The sequence below is a fragment of the Cnephaeus nilssonii genome (genome assembly GCF_951640355.1).
Source record: "Cnephaeus nilssonii genome assembly, chromosome: 17".
NCBI lineage: Eukaryota > Metazoa > Chordata > Mammalia > Chiroptera > Vespertilionidae > Cnephaeus > Cnephaeus nilssonii.
This window is the reverse complement of record NC_137088.1, coordinates 6,561,271-6,577,464: the sequence shown is the minus strand read 5'-3', so window position 1 is coordinate 6,577,464 and position 16,194 is coordinate 6,561,271. Positions and strand designations below refer to the sequence as shown.

General features: G+C 50.9%; 1 protein-coding gene across 1 annotated transcript in view; it reads left to right on the top strand.

Moving 5' to 3' along the window:
• The window catches only part of SCN10A (sodium voltage-gated channel alpha subunit 10), a gene marked incomplete at both ends in the record, with an annotated part of 80,073 nt that overhangs the window by 54,540 nt on the left and 9,339 nt on the right, over nt 1-16,194 (top strand). Inside the window, 7 exon segments of the mRNA XM_079795050.1 lie at nt 925-1,048; nt 2,301-2,455; nt 5,745-5,918; nt 10,615-10,737; nt 11,998-12,282; nt 13,372-13,425; nt 14,668-14,809. Coding sequence (XP_079651176.1) covers nt 925-1,048; nt 2,301-2,455; nt 5,745-5,918; nt 10,615-10,737; nt 11,998-12,282; nt 13,372-13,425; nt 14,668-14,809 — 1,057 coding nt within the window.

The window sequence follows — 16,194 nt, the reverse complement described above, 5'->3', positions numbered from 1 at the left end:
AATCTCTGAGGAAGACGAGCTATAGAAGTGTCTATAAAGAGGTGTCTGTAAAGGGTTAGCGTCTTTCATCCACTGTATTAAAAATCAGGAATTTAACTTGACCCCTAGCCGCTAAGGGCAGACGCTGTGACAGGCACTGGACTAGGCAAAGATAAGGAAGATATATCATTCATCCCCACAGTTATCAAGCCCTTCAGCCTGAGGAATGCCAGCTACTGGCTGTGGGCCCCTGGGCAAGGCTGACCACAGCAGCAGGAGATAAGGGGGTGGACTGACACGGGACCTGGGGGCCCCGGATGAACACAAGCCACTTGGGTCCAGCCGGGCGAGGGTGGCACCTTCCACACGTGGACATCCTATTTCCTCCCCAGCCTGCTAAGGACGCCCTGGCTGCTTTTCTCTGTCCATGTTTTCGGTACACAACTGCTGGGTGTTAGTCTTGTTTTTGTTTCGTCCATGACCCTGGCCAGGCAGGGAGGGGTCTGACAGTGACAGATGGGAACACACCCCACCATTTGGGTCCATTAGCCAAGCTATCAAGTTTACTAATAGGACAGCAGCGTCAGCTCCTAATTGAATTCATCTGGAGACATTACAGGGCCGGAGCTGCCAGGAGGGCTGCCGGGCCCCTGCGGCATTGCTCCGCGGTTAAATATTCAAGCCCAGTGAATGCACAGTCTTTATGAGGGTAATTATGGCGTCTCGGGCCATCGCCAGCACTCCATCAGGGTCTGGAGGGGGAAAGTCTTGCATCACTCAGAGAGCATCACTGGTCTGGGCCGCAGCTGGCCAGGCAGCAGGCATAGGAGGGACCCCCGGCGGGTCCAGCCTGCATCTCCGAGCTCGCAGCAGGTCGGGCCAGCCGTGCAGATTCCCCGGCCCCTCGGGGAGCTGAACTCACTGCCCTGGGCCTGTGCCCTGCAGGCAGCGAGCGACGGGAGCTCCTCCGAGGGCAGCACGGTGGACTTCCTGGATCCCGAGGAGATCCTGAAGAAGATCCCCGAGCTGGCCGAGGACCTGGAAGAACCGGAAGACTGCTTCACAGAAGGTAACCGACATGAATTCGGGCCCGAATCCAGTTCCACACTCATCCAGCACCTGTGCGTCCCGGGCCCTGGCCTGGGGTGCACCGGAGACAGGGCCCCTTGCTGCCTCACTCCCAGGCTTGAGGGACCAGCCTCAGACACAAGTGCCACAACTCAGGGCAGCCCGGGGGGGCGCGATGTGCATCTCCTGCCACGTTGGACACGACCCGTGGGTGCTGTGCCCTCCCCGCCACCCCGGGAAACCCCTCAGTTATGAACTTACCCTCCTGAGGTTGCACGGGGGAAAGGAGTCACTACCACAACCGCTCTTGATCCGGGACAGAAAGGACAGAGGAGGGGCGGGGCGTGCTGTGGCCTGCGGTCTTCCGTGTCACCTCTGAAGACAGAAACTGCACCTGACTCCGCATTTCCCTCAGAGTCTAGAGCAGTTTGCTGCCCTGTTGACTAATGAGTTTGCCGACCACTGGCCTAGAGCAATGAGGCACATGATGTTCTCAATAGATACTTGTGCAATAACTGAATAAAGCATACTATGAAATTGTGGCCTCGATAATAAAATTAATTTGTTTCATAAAGAAAACACTTCTGGTTTCCAGTTCCACATGACCCTGGGCTGGACCCACGCTCCATTCCAGCCCGTGGTGGCCCCTCAGTTCAGCACAGGCTCGGGGCATGGCCCCTCAGACACCACCAGGCCCAGGCCGCACGATTTGTCAGGCTTCCGGGGACAGGTGAGCGTGAGCGCAGGGACCACAGGGGTCATCTATAAGAAGGAAGAAGGTCAGCCCGGCCAGTATGGGTCAGAGGTTGAGCGTTGACCTATGAACCAGGAGGTCCCAGTTCAATTCCCTGTCAGGGCACATGCCTGAGTTGTGGGCTGGATCCCCAGTAGGGGGCGTGCAGGAGGCAGCCAGTCAATGATTCTCTCTCATCATTGATGTTTCTATCTCTCTCTCTCCTTCTCCCTTCCTGTCTGAAATCAATAAAAATATATTTTTTAAAAAATAAAAAGAAGGAAGAAGGTTGGGAGGAGATGAGAGTGGGCCAGACCGATGGTGGAGCGGAGCCTCTGAGGGCAGGATAGAGAGACTGCCTGTGAGGGACCCCGCTTCTTGCATATTCCAGGAAAGAATTATTTTCCGAAGGGGTGGCAGGTGGATTTCCCAGCAGAGTGGTCTCCCTGCTGGGCTGGAGCAAAAATGCTCCCCCTGTCCCAGTAGGCTGTCACTCACCATCAGTCACCTCTCCCCACAGGCTGCATTCGCCGCTGTCCCTGGTGCAAAGTGAACACCGCCAAGTTCCCATGGACCGTGGGCTGGCAGGTGCGCAAGACCTGCTACCGCATCGTGGAGCACAGCTGGTTTGAGAGCTTCATCGTCTTCATGATCCTGCTCAGCAGCGGGTCTCTGGTAAGGGGAAGGCCCTGGGGCTGCGTGGGTGGGTTCCCCTGACTCCTGGGGTGCAGGCCCCCAACCTGTGGCTGGAAGGAGAGCTGCAGCCCAGCACGTGGGCCCCTCTCAGCAGCAGGGCCTGGTGGGTGCTAGAGCTGCCCACCTGGCCTGCTTCACCAGCTGCAGGATTTCAAGCAGTGAGTGTGTGCATCCCACTTTATAGGCGGGGAAACCCACCTTCAAAGCGCTTAAGGGACTTGTCCAAGGTTACCCAGCTTGTCAAGTTGCAAAACCCAACAGCCCTCATAGGATCCCAAAGCCCCTGGCGTGCCACCTTCCGACCCCCAACCACATCGGCTTTCTCTGAAGGCCCAGGACAAAGAGGATCATCTTTCCTTGTCTTATCAAGCCGCTTGTAAATATGGCTGTGACGTGTTCAAAGCTCACAAGCAACTCATGACAAACAGCGCTTCTCACAATGTGATCACCTGGGGAGCTTGTCTGAGTGCAGTTCCTGATTCCAGAGATCCGGGCTGGAGCCTGAGACTCCGCATTCCCAGCAAGCTGCCCGGTGAGGCTGAATAGCTATGCCTTGCAGGAAAAGAGACTCTCGGTTAGGGGACACTTCCTAAGCCCCTTGCTGAATTCCAGGCTTTGTGGGACAAGGAAGGATGCTTCTCTCTGTTCGGTGGCTTAGTGTCACTACACAGTCTCCACTCACCTTCCCAACGGACCCGAGTAGATGCCAGCACAGGCGGGGACTCTTCATCCCCAGGTGTCCATATTTTATGGGCGAGGAAGTCACAGCACAAAGACATGGAGGGACCTGCCCAGGGTCCCCGCCAGCTAGTCTAAGGGAGGACTAGAACCCACTCTCCAGGCTCATGGCTCCAATCTGGAAACAATCTACTGACTGTCTGGGCACCCACTCAAATGCCAGGTTCCCCAGGAAGAGGGCCCACACTGCGCAGGGTATAGCTTCAGCCTTGGGGGGGCAGCAAAGGCAGCTGAGAAGGCCTGATCTGAGAGGCGGGAGGAAAAGGGGGCAGGGATGGCGCAGAGCGGAGGTAGCAGAGGCCTCCCTAGAGCAGCGCTGGTCCACGTGGTGGAAGGTGGAGAGGGCCAGGCAGCATCAGCAGGTGCCCATTGTCCCAGCACGGGCACAGGGCGGTGACTGTCCACCTGGAATGGCAGTCTCGGTCCAGGGCCCGGTGCAGAGGCCATACTGCAGGGTGAGAGGAGGCTGGAGGTGCTTTCTCCACACCGACCCTTCCCTCCGTCCTGCCTGCCCTGATGGAAACAATCACCACATTTGCTGCTGACTGGGTGCTTTCCTCATTACCCATAATCCTCCCTTCCCCCAACTGGTGGGCGGAGTAACGGTAAATATGACGTAACCTGCAGCCCAGATGTACCTGAGGGCCTAACTATGTACCTTATATGGACTATACATTAAGCCACCAATCAGCACCTGCCGAATACCTTAAGCCCTTGTTCCTAAGTACCTGAGTGCCTAACTATGTACCTTATATGGACCATACATTAAACCACCAATCAGCGCCTGCCCAGTACCCTAAGCCCCCATTCCTTCCCATTCCTCCCCTCAAAAGGAGTGCTCACCTCCGCATGGGCTGCTGCTCTTCCCTTGCGAGACAGCCCGGCAGGTCTTTCCCCTAATAAAGCCTGTGTCACCTGGTTTTCGGCCTCCGACCGATCTTTCAGTTACCTCATTGGCTCATGTCTTCCCCCTGGGCCTTCTCTCCTGGTTTATCTCCTCCGCTCTCCCTTGCTCCTTCCCTCTCTCTTCTCCCCTTGTTCCAGCTGCCCCACTTCCCCCATCCCCCACCCCAGCAGGGAGCTGGGATCCTGCCTCAGCAGCTCTCCACTCACCTCCCGTCTCCTTCCCCAAGGGACTCAGTAGGCTGGCACCAAATTTAGTCTTCCTTATGCTTTTACTTTGAGTACTTTTGGGGAAAAAAAAAATAGCATGAGTTTTCATCTGACAAAGTGCAAAAACAAAACAAAAAAAAATCCCACCACTTGGAAATGATGGGAAAATGCAAAGAAAAGATAGCGCCCATTTTCCCATCACTCAAAGAGAATCTCACTTTGGGAACATTTGGTACCCTACTTTCCCATCGGCCTTTGCAGGTACCACATACACATGCCGCAGCTGAAACCCCAGTTATTCATTCTGTCATCTCTCAGTCAGGGTTCTCAGTCATCAGGCTCCTCCTGGCTCATGCAATGGTGGCCGCACGGTCCATGCCAGTGCTCCCTCGGAGGGGCCGCCTGGGAGAGGAGCCCAGGGAACAGGGAAAGGAGCTAGAAAAAGACGCAGGTTTCCAGGAAGTCCAGTCTCAGCCGGACCCCACGGGAGCTCTGAAGCATAGAGGGCGCCACAGAGCTGTCCCACCTTGGGGCCTTTTAAACCCACCGTCAGTCACTGGCTTTGGGCTGCCTCCCGGGGAGGCGAGGAGGGGGGGGCAGGTAACCTCCTGAGGTGGAGGCAGCTTCCTTCAGCCCGGGGCCATCCTCCTGAAAGGGGGCATTCAGGAGCTGGTAGCTGCCAACCTGCACAGCAGGCGGGAGATGGGCGCTCTGTCCCCTTCAACAGGATCTGGGTGGGGCACCAGGACAGTTAGTGCCCTCCGGGTAAGTTCTTGAAGGCAGAGTTGCTAGGTTTCTACAACCTTTGAGACGGGTTACCAAACTGACCTTCCAAAAGTCTGAACTGGCTTTCCCTCCCCTCCGGCCATGCTAGAGTGGCTGGCCTCACCCCCACAGCCACACTAACTCTGGGCTCCCCCCACCCCTTCCTTTTTATCCTCACCAATCTGCAAGAAGAAAACCCGCGTCTTCTTTTCATTTACATTTCCTTGATTCCCAGTGAGCTCCAGCATTCTTTTTCAGAGGTTCACAGCGATTCTTACGTTCATTTCTGTGAACTGCTGGGAACATCCTTTTATGCTTTTATTCTTAAACCAAGTCACAGTGAACGTCCCTTTGGTTCACTCCCAAACCCCAGTGTGAGAAGGTCTTCTTTCTCACTAGCATTCAGCTCCCCTGCAAAGTCTGAGCACGGCCACGTGGGCCCGTTGGCTGGGGAAGGCCTGGTTTGTATCTCACAGCATCTCCTCCACTACTCCACCTCCCCAGAGCGGAGAAAACAAAACAATACAGGCCGGCTGGTTACCAGAACCCTCACGGGGGGGCTGGAGGGGCAGGCCTAGTGGGGTCCTGCCCCATCCCTGGGCCCCAGAGCTGGAAGTCCAGGCAACCTGCCATTCTGTTCCCTTCCTGCCAGGCCTTTGAAGACTACTACCTTGACCAGAAGCCCACGGTGAAGGCCTTGCTGGACTACACCGATAGGGTGTTCACATTTATCTTTGTGTTTGAGATGTTGCTCAAGTGGGTGGCCTACGGCTTCAAAAAGTACTTCACCAATGCCTGGTGCTGGCTCGACTTCCTCATCGTGAACGTGAGTAGCTCGGTGGGCACACATGCCGGGCTTAGGGGCCTCACCTCTGATGGATGGCTGCTGTTGCCCAAGAAAGCTCGGAGGCCTGGTCCTCAAGGGCTGCACCAAAGCAAAGTCCTGAGCATGTAGCAAGGGGTCCGAGAACAGCCCTGTCCACCTGCGAATGGTAAGATCCGGGCAGTGCGTGATTTTCTCACAATGATGAGCCTCGGGTGAGTCCTCAGTTCCTAGGCCTCCATCCAGAAAGACCACTTACCGTCCTCTGTATTTACATTTAAAACATGAGGCTCCCCAAGGTCTTAGGACCTCGCACCCATTGACAGGGCTTCTGGACTTAGGGGGCTGAGGCCTGCGCAGCACAGACAATCTGCCCTCCTGCCGGCTTGGCCCTCAGCCCTGGCTGCACTCTAGAATCACCTGGGTGGCTCTTACAAATACAATGAACATTGCCTGGCTGGTTTGGCTCAGTGGAAAGAGCATCGGCTAACGGTCTGAAAGGTCCCGTGTTCGATTCCGGTCAAGGGCGTATGCCCAGGTCGTGGGCTTGATCCCCAGTAGGGGGTGTTCAGGAGGCAGCCCATCAGTGATTCTCTCATCATTGATGTTTCTCTCTCTCTCTCTCCCTCTCCCTTCCTCTCTCTCTAAAAATCAATAAAAATCTTTTTAAAAGAAAATACAGTGAACAAACACTGCTATTCCCAAAGATGCATATCTCTCTGGTTTTGGGGTACAGGGTTAGGAGGGGTCCAGGCATCAGGCTTTTGTAAAACTCCCGGACATATCCAATGTGCAGCGAGGATTGAGAACCACTGAGCTAACACCACTGGCTTCTCCCGGGGGCACTGACAGGGAGAGAGGGTCCCCGTGGAGAGGTGATGAGCTGAAGCTCCTATGTCAGACTCACACTAACCTGTGGCCACTCACCCTAAAAGCTAGGCGTGATCTCTCCCTGATCGTAACCATTACAATCTTCTATCTCTGTCCAGGCCTTTGCCCTCTTGGCTTTGCCAGGTGGCTGCCTGCGTCATTTGTTCACGGGTGCACAGCTGAGGGTCCCTGCGGGCCGGGGGAGACACGTGTTGTGTTTGCCTCTGCCTCCCCCACTTCAGCAGCCACCAGCACCAAGGTCTGCGCATCAGAGGTGTTGGGAAATGTGTCTGTATTTGATGTTTGCCTCCTGAAGCTGGATGGGGTCCAGGACAGAACATTCTGTCCGCCTCCTGTGTTGGCAGGTCCTCCACAGCAGGTCTGAGCACTCAAGTCTCTTCTTTCCTGACACCAATGTGTTAGCAGCATCAGGCCCCTGTACCACCGCGATTAGCTAGCTGTAAGGCCTGAAATCGGAGTCACAGTATTCATAGATGAAGGAAAAATGTTTTCTTCTGGCTACCCACCCATGTTAGGGGCACAGTCACGCCAACCTATATAGGTCTCACTAGCTTCAGACTTGAATGCTTTAAATGTGATCATCTGACCATCCATCCTTTCTTCCATACATCCCTCCTTCCATCTATCCAACCATTCACCCTTCCGTTTTCTTCCTTCCAAACATCCATTCATCTTAATTTCTTCCATTTATTCTCTCCATCAATTTTCTCCCTCTACTCATTCATTCTCAAAATTTCATTCTTCTTACCTTCTGCCATCCATTCATCCTAACCTTCCTTCCATCCATCTGTCCACTGGTTCTTAGTCCTTCTGTCTTCCTATATTTTGATTCATCCTTCTGTCTAACTATTCAATCACCTAACCTTCTTTTTCATTCATTCATGCACCTCCCAACCCAGCATCCACCCATTCTTCCATATTTCTACTCTTCCTTTAGCCAATCCATCTATCCTTTCTTTTTTCCATCCATTTGTCCATTTGTCCCTTTTTTACCCATCCATCCATCCATCCATCCATCTACTACTCGATATTTTTTTCCTTTCTTTCTTCAATTCTTCCTTTCAACTATCTATAATATCCATCCATCAACTTTCCATCCAGCTGCTTTTCCTTCTTTCTTTCCTTCCTTCTATCCATCCCAACATGCCTCTGTCTTTTCTTCAATTCATCAAATGTTTATTCATCACTACTGATTATAGGGCTGACTTATGAAGTGCTCTGAGAGAGATAAAGCCAACAAATTAAAACTCTGTATCTCCAGGAGTTTACACTTCAGTGTTCCAGCAGATTAAACACACAGGGAGAAATAAACATAATATAAGGGGGTATGTGGTGAGCACTGTTGGAAATAATTAGTATCTTAGGTACACAGGGACATGAGCCTGCTTCCACCCAGTAGAATTTGTGGTTAGGAAGGCTTCATATAAGAGGTGGCATTAGGTATAGGGCTTAAAATGAGCAGGAACCCTAGCTGGTTTGCTCAGTGGTTAGATCATCAGCCTATGGTCATAGGTTTGATTCCAGTCAAAGGCATGTATCTCGGTTGCAGGCTCAATCCCCAGCCCTGTTGTGGGAGGCAACGGATCAATGTGTCTCTCTCACATCGATGTTTCTTTCTCTCTGCCTCTCCCCCTCCCTTTCGCTCGCTCTAAAAAAAATCAATGGAAAAAATACCCTGAGGTGAGGCTTAACAACAACAAAAATGAGCAGGAGCATGGAGGTGCAAAGAGGACTGGGGGTGGAGGGCGGCAATCTTAGTTAAAAGATGATCCTGAGCAAAGGAGCAGGCACAAGTGTACTTAGGGCACAATTTGGGTAGAATATAGGGTGAAATATGACTGGAAAAGTAGGCGGTGGCTATAGCTATGGCTGTGTCATCTGGGCTAACGAGTGTGGAGCTTATCCTAAGGGTGCTTATCCTAAGTACCAGTGAAGGTTGGGAGTAAAGGAGAAACATGATCATAGTCAGATTTGCAGTGGAGAAAGGATGGGATGGATGCACTACCGGAGCCTAGAGGCCAGTTGGGAGGCTACGTGCCCTGACGGGGTTGGGAGTGGGGCTGGGCTTGGGTGGAAAGGCTTTGCTGGAGAGGCCCCAGCGCCTGCTTGTCCCGGCTGCAGATTTGCACAAGAGCCAGCCTTCCTAGGGTGCTAAGCAAAAGACTAAATGGGGTCCAGCATGGAGCTGGCCTCAAACCTCCCTGCTCTGCCAGCCATGCAGTTGGGTGCCACCTGCTGGTGTCTGGAGCCTTGCACGCGTGAAAGAAGGGGGTCCTTTCATTCCAGTTCTTTATCCTGGTGGAATGTGCCACTCGTTCCAAGAATCGGCATCTTTTGAGGCTCTAGCACCCAAATATAAATCCCTCCCCTTCTGAAGTTCGGGTGTACATCCCCTAACTGCCAGGATAAGCTAAGCCTGAATTCGGCCTGCCAGTCATAGTACAGTAGGATCTCCTAGGACTGGTGCACAGTCTCTAGCAAGATCCTGCATATGGTATCTCCCCGGCACCTTCAGAGTTCCTGGAAGGTGTGACCATTTTTCCATGTCAGTTTGTGTCCTTGGCAATCCTTGGAGGAACTAACAGACCAACAGGGACTCAGCCATTATGTTTCAGCTGTCTCTCAAAGCTGGCTCTCGTGTACCCATTGCAGTCACTCTGACTAAAGAACAGACCTGTAGGGCCTTGGAGTTCTCTTAATCTGACTCTCATCTCACAAAGGGTGAAAGTGCAACCTAGGCTAACATGGCATTGACCCAAAGTAAAAAAAAAAAAAATCAGGGGTCAAGCCCTGGCCGGTGTAGATCAGTGGTCGGAGCATCAACCTGGGCACCAAAGGGTGTGGGTTTGATTCCTGGTCAAGGGCATGTACCTGGGTTGCAGGTTCAATCCCTATCCCTGTTGGGGCATGTGCAATAGGCAAGCAATCGATATGTCTCATCTCTCTCTCTCGCTCGCTCGCTCGCTCTCGTTCTCTATTTCTCTCTTCCTCCCCCCTCCCTTCATCCCTTCCACTCTCTCTAAAAAAATCAGTAGATGCCAAAACCGGTTTGGCTCAGTGGATAGAGCGTCGGCCTACGGACTGAAAGGTCCCAGGTTCGATTCCGGTCAAGGGCATGTACCTTGGTTGCGGGCACATCCCCAGTAGGGGGTGTGCAGGAGGCAGCTGATCGATGATTCTCTCTCTTCGATGTTTCTAACTCTCTATCCCTCTCTCTTCCTCTCTGTAAAAATCAATAAAATATATTTTTAAAAATAATAAAAAAATAAATCAGTAGATATTCACAGGTGAGGATTAACAACAATAAAGAAATCAGGGGTGGAGAGGGAACTAGACCCTACCCAGACCAGGACACTTTCCACCTTGTTTTTCTAAGCAAATACAATTGAGACTAACTTTATATTCCTCAAATTAAACTTTCACTTAACCTCATGAAGGACCATCACCTCTCCAAATCTCTGAAAGTCAATCAAAGTTTCAAGGATGTTGGGACCTGGTTGGTGCCCCTAGAGGGAATGGGAAGGTAGGTTTCATGCACTAGGAGCTTGGCCACCTGCATAGCGGGGTCTGGCCATGTGGGAGACTGGCCTTTCCTTTCCCAGAGCTTCAGATAAGTGATGAGCAAAGTCTTTAATACAAGGAAAGGGACTGAATTATCTCTGGACCTCTCGCTGGTTTCCAGAATAAGGTGGGAGCGAGGACCATGGCTTAGACAGAGTAGGGAGTGGGCGGGACTTCCTGTCTCCTTCCACCAGAACCACCCCTCTGGGACCCTAGAGTGATGTTTTTGCTCTCTGCCCGCACTCAGATATCACTGACCAGCCTCATAGCGAAGATCCTGAAGTATTCTGACATGGCATCCATCAAAGCCCTTCGGACCCTCCGCGCCCTGCGGCCACTGCGGGCTCTGTCTCGATTTGAAGGCATGCGGGTAAGACCTATCTCCAAATGGCTCTGGTCTGCCACATTTGGTACCACTTCTCCCCTTATGCCCTCCATACCACTGACCCTGAGCTCCAGGCCCCACCCCCACAGGTCAGCTCCGGGTCCTCACGTCTGCATGGACACTGGTGGTGCTGCAGTGTCCTGACTCTCCTAGTTCCCCTCCGGGTCCTCTGTGAGCCCCTCTTCCCTTCTCACTTGAAACATCACACCTGCCTGGACTCGGACCTCACTTCTACTCTTACTGATCCTGCTTCATGGCTCCACAGGCATCCCTGATCTCAACCTCCCCCCTGCCAAGATGTCCTCATTGCCAGAATCTTCGGTACATCCCAAGCTCTTCATCTTTTCAGGACAAACGAGCCTTTCCTCTGACACTCATTTAAATGTAGTGACATCATCAGCTCAGCACCTCCACCACACCCACTAGACTATATCTTCTCTCCAACAGACCACAGTCCTGAGTCTTATGGGTTTTTCCTTTTATCCATCCCTGTTCTTACATATCTCTATCAGCACCCACCTTGCCTTCACTGTCTTCCTCAGGGTGGAATGCTCACACGCCTGGCCCTTGCCTTAGGGGAGATTGAGGGACTGTTCATTCCCCCCCCCCCCCCCCCCGCTCCCCTTCCTCATAATTACAAAGGCCTCCTGGCAGAGAAAGTGAGGTTTTTGCTTTCTTCCTCCATCCCTGACTCAAAGCTGACATCAGATCTTCAAACACAAAAGCAGACTTTTGAAATTAACTTGTACCTTTACAAACATTAGGCATTTATGACTAAAATAGTTTGATATTTATTTTATTTTATCTCCAGGTTGTTAGTTTACAAATAGGCAAGTTTGTGAATATGGATGTAGGTTGTCACTCATTCTTAACCAAATACTATATACCATTTTCATGTCTTGTATTCAAGGAAAATAAAACAAGTTTCTAGAGGTCTGTATGTGCTAGCACAACACGTATACGCACACCCCTAAATGAGCATGTTTGTACTTGTAAACTCATCCGCCTCCTCAGTCTTGAGCAAAGACACTGAAAGCTGCCCTGGATGAAGTTTAGAGAAGGTTTAAACCCACTTCACCTGCTCAGTCTTCTGAGTCTGAATTACTGCACTAATTAACCCATTTCTCTTGCTTCCAAAGGCCACTGGCTCTTGAAGCAGCCTGAGTGAGTATAGAAAGAAGTTGGATCCAGCAAAAAGGGGTGAGGCATTGGTGGGGTTCCAGGTCCTTTTGCATTTCCCCCCAGGTGGTGGTAGATGCCCTGGTGGGCGCCATCCCGTCCATCATGAACGTCCTCTTCGTCTGCCTCATCTTCTGGCTCATCTTCAGCATCATGGGCATGAACTTCTTCTCAGGGATGTTTGGGAGGTGCATCAACATGACCAATAAAGACTTTTCTCTTGTGTCTTATACTATTGTGAATAACGAATCTGATTGTAAACTTCACAACTACACTGGCAACCTCTTTTGGGTCAACATGAAGGTCAACTTTGATAATGTTGCAATGGGTTACCTCGCGCTTCTGCAGGTGGTGAGTCCTGAAATCAACCATGTCTTTTCCTTTGGCCTCTCTTTAACGTGGGGGGATGGGGATCTTTCAGAAGATGCTATGTAGGGGATAGCACTCAGTTTGAGCTGAGGTCATTCCTACAGGCTACACCCTGAGGCTAGAGGGCCTTACCAATGAGTATAATCTCCCAGAGGTACAATTAGACCAATGTGAGCTAATAGACTAGAATAAACGATAAGCTTGTCATGGCATTGTATCAGGTAATGAGTTAGAATTTACAACTTGTACAAAATAAACATAGCATAGCCACTTGTTCAATCTTCTGCATTTTATCCTCTAGAGCAGTGGTTCTCAACCTTTCTAATGACGAGACCCTTTAATACAGTTCCTCATGTTGTGGTGACCCCCAACCATAAAATTATTTTCGTTGCTACTTCATAATTGTAATTTTGCTACTGTTATGAATCGTAATGTAAATATCTGTGTTTTCCGATGGTCTTAGGCTCTACAGCAGCGGTTCACCTAAGACCATCGGAAAACACAAATATTTACATTATGATTCATAACAGTAGCAAAATTACAGTTATGAAATAGCAACGAAAATAATTTTATGGTTGGGGGTCACCACAACATGAGGAACTGTATTAAAGGGTCTCGGCATTAGAAAGGTTGAGAACCACTGCCCTAGAAGATAATAGATTATGTTCTAGGACTATTATAGTGATAGATAATGCTGGTGATGGTGATAGTCAACCACATTCATACTTCAATTCATTCATTCATTCATTCATTCATTCATTCATTCATTCTTCATCACTTCCCTTCATCCATCCACTTGTTCATTCAGTACTCCATCCATTCAAGTGTTAATGTAATTGCTAATACATTTGTCATGCAGTTACCCACAAGTTCCTGCACTCATTTGACAAAAATCCCTGAATAGCTATGGTGTGCCAGGCATTGTGCTCTACCCTGGGAGATAGAGACATGTCAGAACTGGCTCCAGGGGGACCAATAATGCTCAATGAGGAAAACAAGTAAGCAAATCAAAACAAAGCCCAGGGTAGATGCATGGGCAGAGGCTGAGTAGCTACTGCTCTTTGTTTCCAGGCAACCTTTAAAGGCTGGATGGACATCATGTATGCGGCTGTCGATGCCCAAGGGGTGAGTCTTGCCCACTGCCTTCCCGTCCATGTGCCCCCTCCCCCTCAATCAGTCTATTTGAACTGGAGTGAAGACGGTGGCCTTGATAGCAGAAGAGGCGACCACTCAGCAGCCTGGCACTATTCCTCTCCGGAGCAGTGTCCAGCTGGTTCACTGTTGGCTGTTTAAGCCAACCTAGCCTGTTCTCCTTCTGTGCACACTTCCTGGGCTTCTGAAACTCTTCCTCTGCATGAGGAAAATGCTGGAAAAGGACTGTGCGTGTGGGCATTCCCCGGCAGGAGCAGGAGTAGGGGTGGTGGCTAGAACAAAGGGATGAGATAGAATTTCAGAGTCAACCATGGCAGCCAGGTGGAGAGAATGGTGCTGCTGAGGAAAGACCATTCCCACTGTGGCAGACATTGTGGGTGCCCTGCCCCGTCCTCTCAGCCCAGCTCTGAGTTCACTGGCATTCTGTGTTTCTGATTCTCAGAGACTTGACTTTCTTTCTTTTTTTAATTTCTTTATTGATTAAAGTATCACATATTTGTCCTCATCCCCCCATTCCCATCCCACACCCCTCCCCATGCATGCCCCCACCCCCCTGTTGTCCTTAACCACTGGTTAGGCTCATATGCATGCACACAAGTCCTTTGGTTGATCTCTCCCCTTTACCCCCACCCTCCCCTACCCTCCCTCTGAGGCCTGACAGTCTGATCCATGTCTCCTTGTTTCTGGGTCTGTTCTTATTCATCAGTCTATGTTGTTCATTATTTCCCCTAGATGAGTGAGATCATGTGCTATTAGAAATACACTTATAAGAACCGAAAATGAGACAAGCAATAATGGTTATGCTGACATGAGACTTGACTTTCTTCAGAGTTTTAGAGCTTGCTTAGCAGCCCAAGGGTGAGGGATTTAACATCCCTGGGGACAGCTCTCACAGATAGTTTGGGGAGTCTGTAGATAAATGCTCCAGCGTCCCTGTCCCTTGGAGGTCAAGTCCTGAGGCGTGTTCTACAGGGTTCCTTAGAGAGCCCCAGAGGATAGAGTGCCCGTTGCCCATAGCAATGACTTTCTTCCCAGCATCCCCTTCTTCGCTTTTCTCCTGTTCCTGCTCCCCCTCCCCCTCCCTCACTCCTGCTTCCTGGGATCGCCTCCCAAATAAACCACCTGCACCCAGGTCCAGGTCTCAGGGTGGGCTTTTGGCGTGAACACAAACGAAGACACCCCCTCGTCCCCATGCCCCACTTTGTCTGCTCACAGGTGAACTTGCAGCCCAAGTGGGAGAACAACGTGTACATGTACTTGTACTTCGTCATCTTCATCATTTTCGGCGGCTTCTTCACACTTAACCTTTTCGTTGGGGTCATAATTGACAACTTCAATCAACAGAAGAAAAAGATAAGTGGGGTTCCGGTGTTTCTGCGGTAATGGCCAATCTTGTATCTCTTGTCCCCTGGCCTCATGACTAATGCCAACACTACTCACAGCCCTTCATGCCTGACGGGGAGCCCAGTTTTTAGCTTTAACACCAACACTGATCTTTGCCCCCTGTTTGGTGTCTGGGCTGTTGCTGGAAGAGTTGTATTTCTCTGTATCAGCATTGCCTCCCAGCCTTGCCTGGGGTTCCCATCTTCTCTCCCAGAGTGCCATGGTCCTCCTAGCTGAGCCAAGTGTGTTGGGTGTGTCCCAGGTGACCCCTTGGGGAATATCAACAGGGAAGGAAAGGGCTCCAGCACTCGCCGCCTCTGTCTGGAGCCCTGGCATCCAGAGCTCTGAGTCGGGATGCCTCGGGAAGGGCCAGGGCCCAGTGTTGGCAGACTCCCAACCTTTCTCAGGCTGGGGAAGAAGACCCTCTCCTCCATGGGTGCTGACTTCAGTAAACAGGACCCCAATCTCAGACAACCTGTTGTTTATTTATTTATCCTGACCCAAGGATATTTTTCCTTTGATTTTTTAGAGAGAGTAGAAGGGAAGGAAGGTGGAAGAGAGGGAGAGAGAGAGAGAGAGAGAGAGAGAGAGAGAGAGAGAGAGAGAGAGAGGGAGGAAAACACTGATGTGAGAGAGACATATCGATTGGTTGCCTACCACACGTGCCCTGACTGGGCCAGGAGTTAAACCTATCACCCTTCAGTGTCTCTATTCTAACCACTTAGCAACACCAGTCAGGGCCCCAGATTTTTCTGAAATCTCCTTTCAAATGTCAACAGATCTCAGTCCCTTTCCCCAGTATTTGCAGTCACTAATTTATACAAACATGCTATTGATATGGGAGGCTTTAAAGTTATGTCATGAAGTGAAAGGTGAGGGGTTGAATGTAGGAAGTTCAAAGGGTCCCTAAAAAAACTAACATCCAATCCTAAGGGAGGAAGGCATCTTCACTGGGGGAATTTCTAGCACTGTAACAGCAGCAGTGTAACTGACAGGGCCTTCAGAGAACCAGTCAAGGGTTCTCCAAAGACCCTTGGTTAAGGCAATAACTCCCCAGGAAGGGATTGAGGGGCTGGGTTTCAGAGTCTTTGTTCCAGAACACCCTGAGGTAAGCTCTTGCCCCTGGCCAAGAGTAAGTTTCTAGAAACCAATGGATTTTATTGGAATGAGCAGGCTGGATTTTAGGCTCAGATTTGAACCAACCCCTACCTTCTCCTTAGGTCCTAGTCCCAAACCCTCCCCACCTTTGTCCATGTGGCATCTCTGGGTTCTTGTAGACGAGAAACAGGACACTCCTTGATCCTGGCTTTGGCATGTCTTTCTGCAGAAAGGGGAGAATGTTGAGATGTCTTTCCCCGA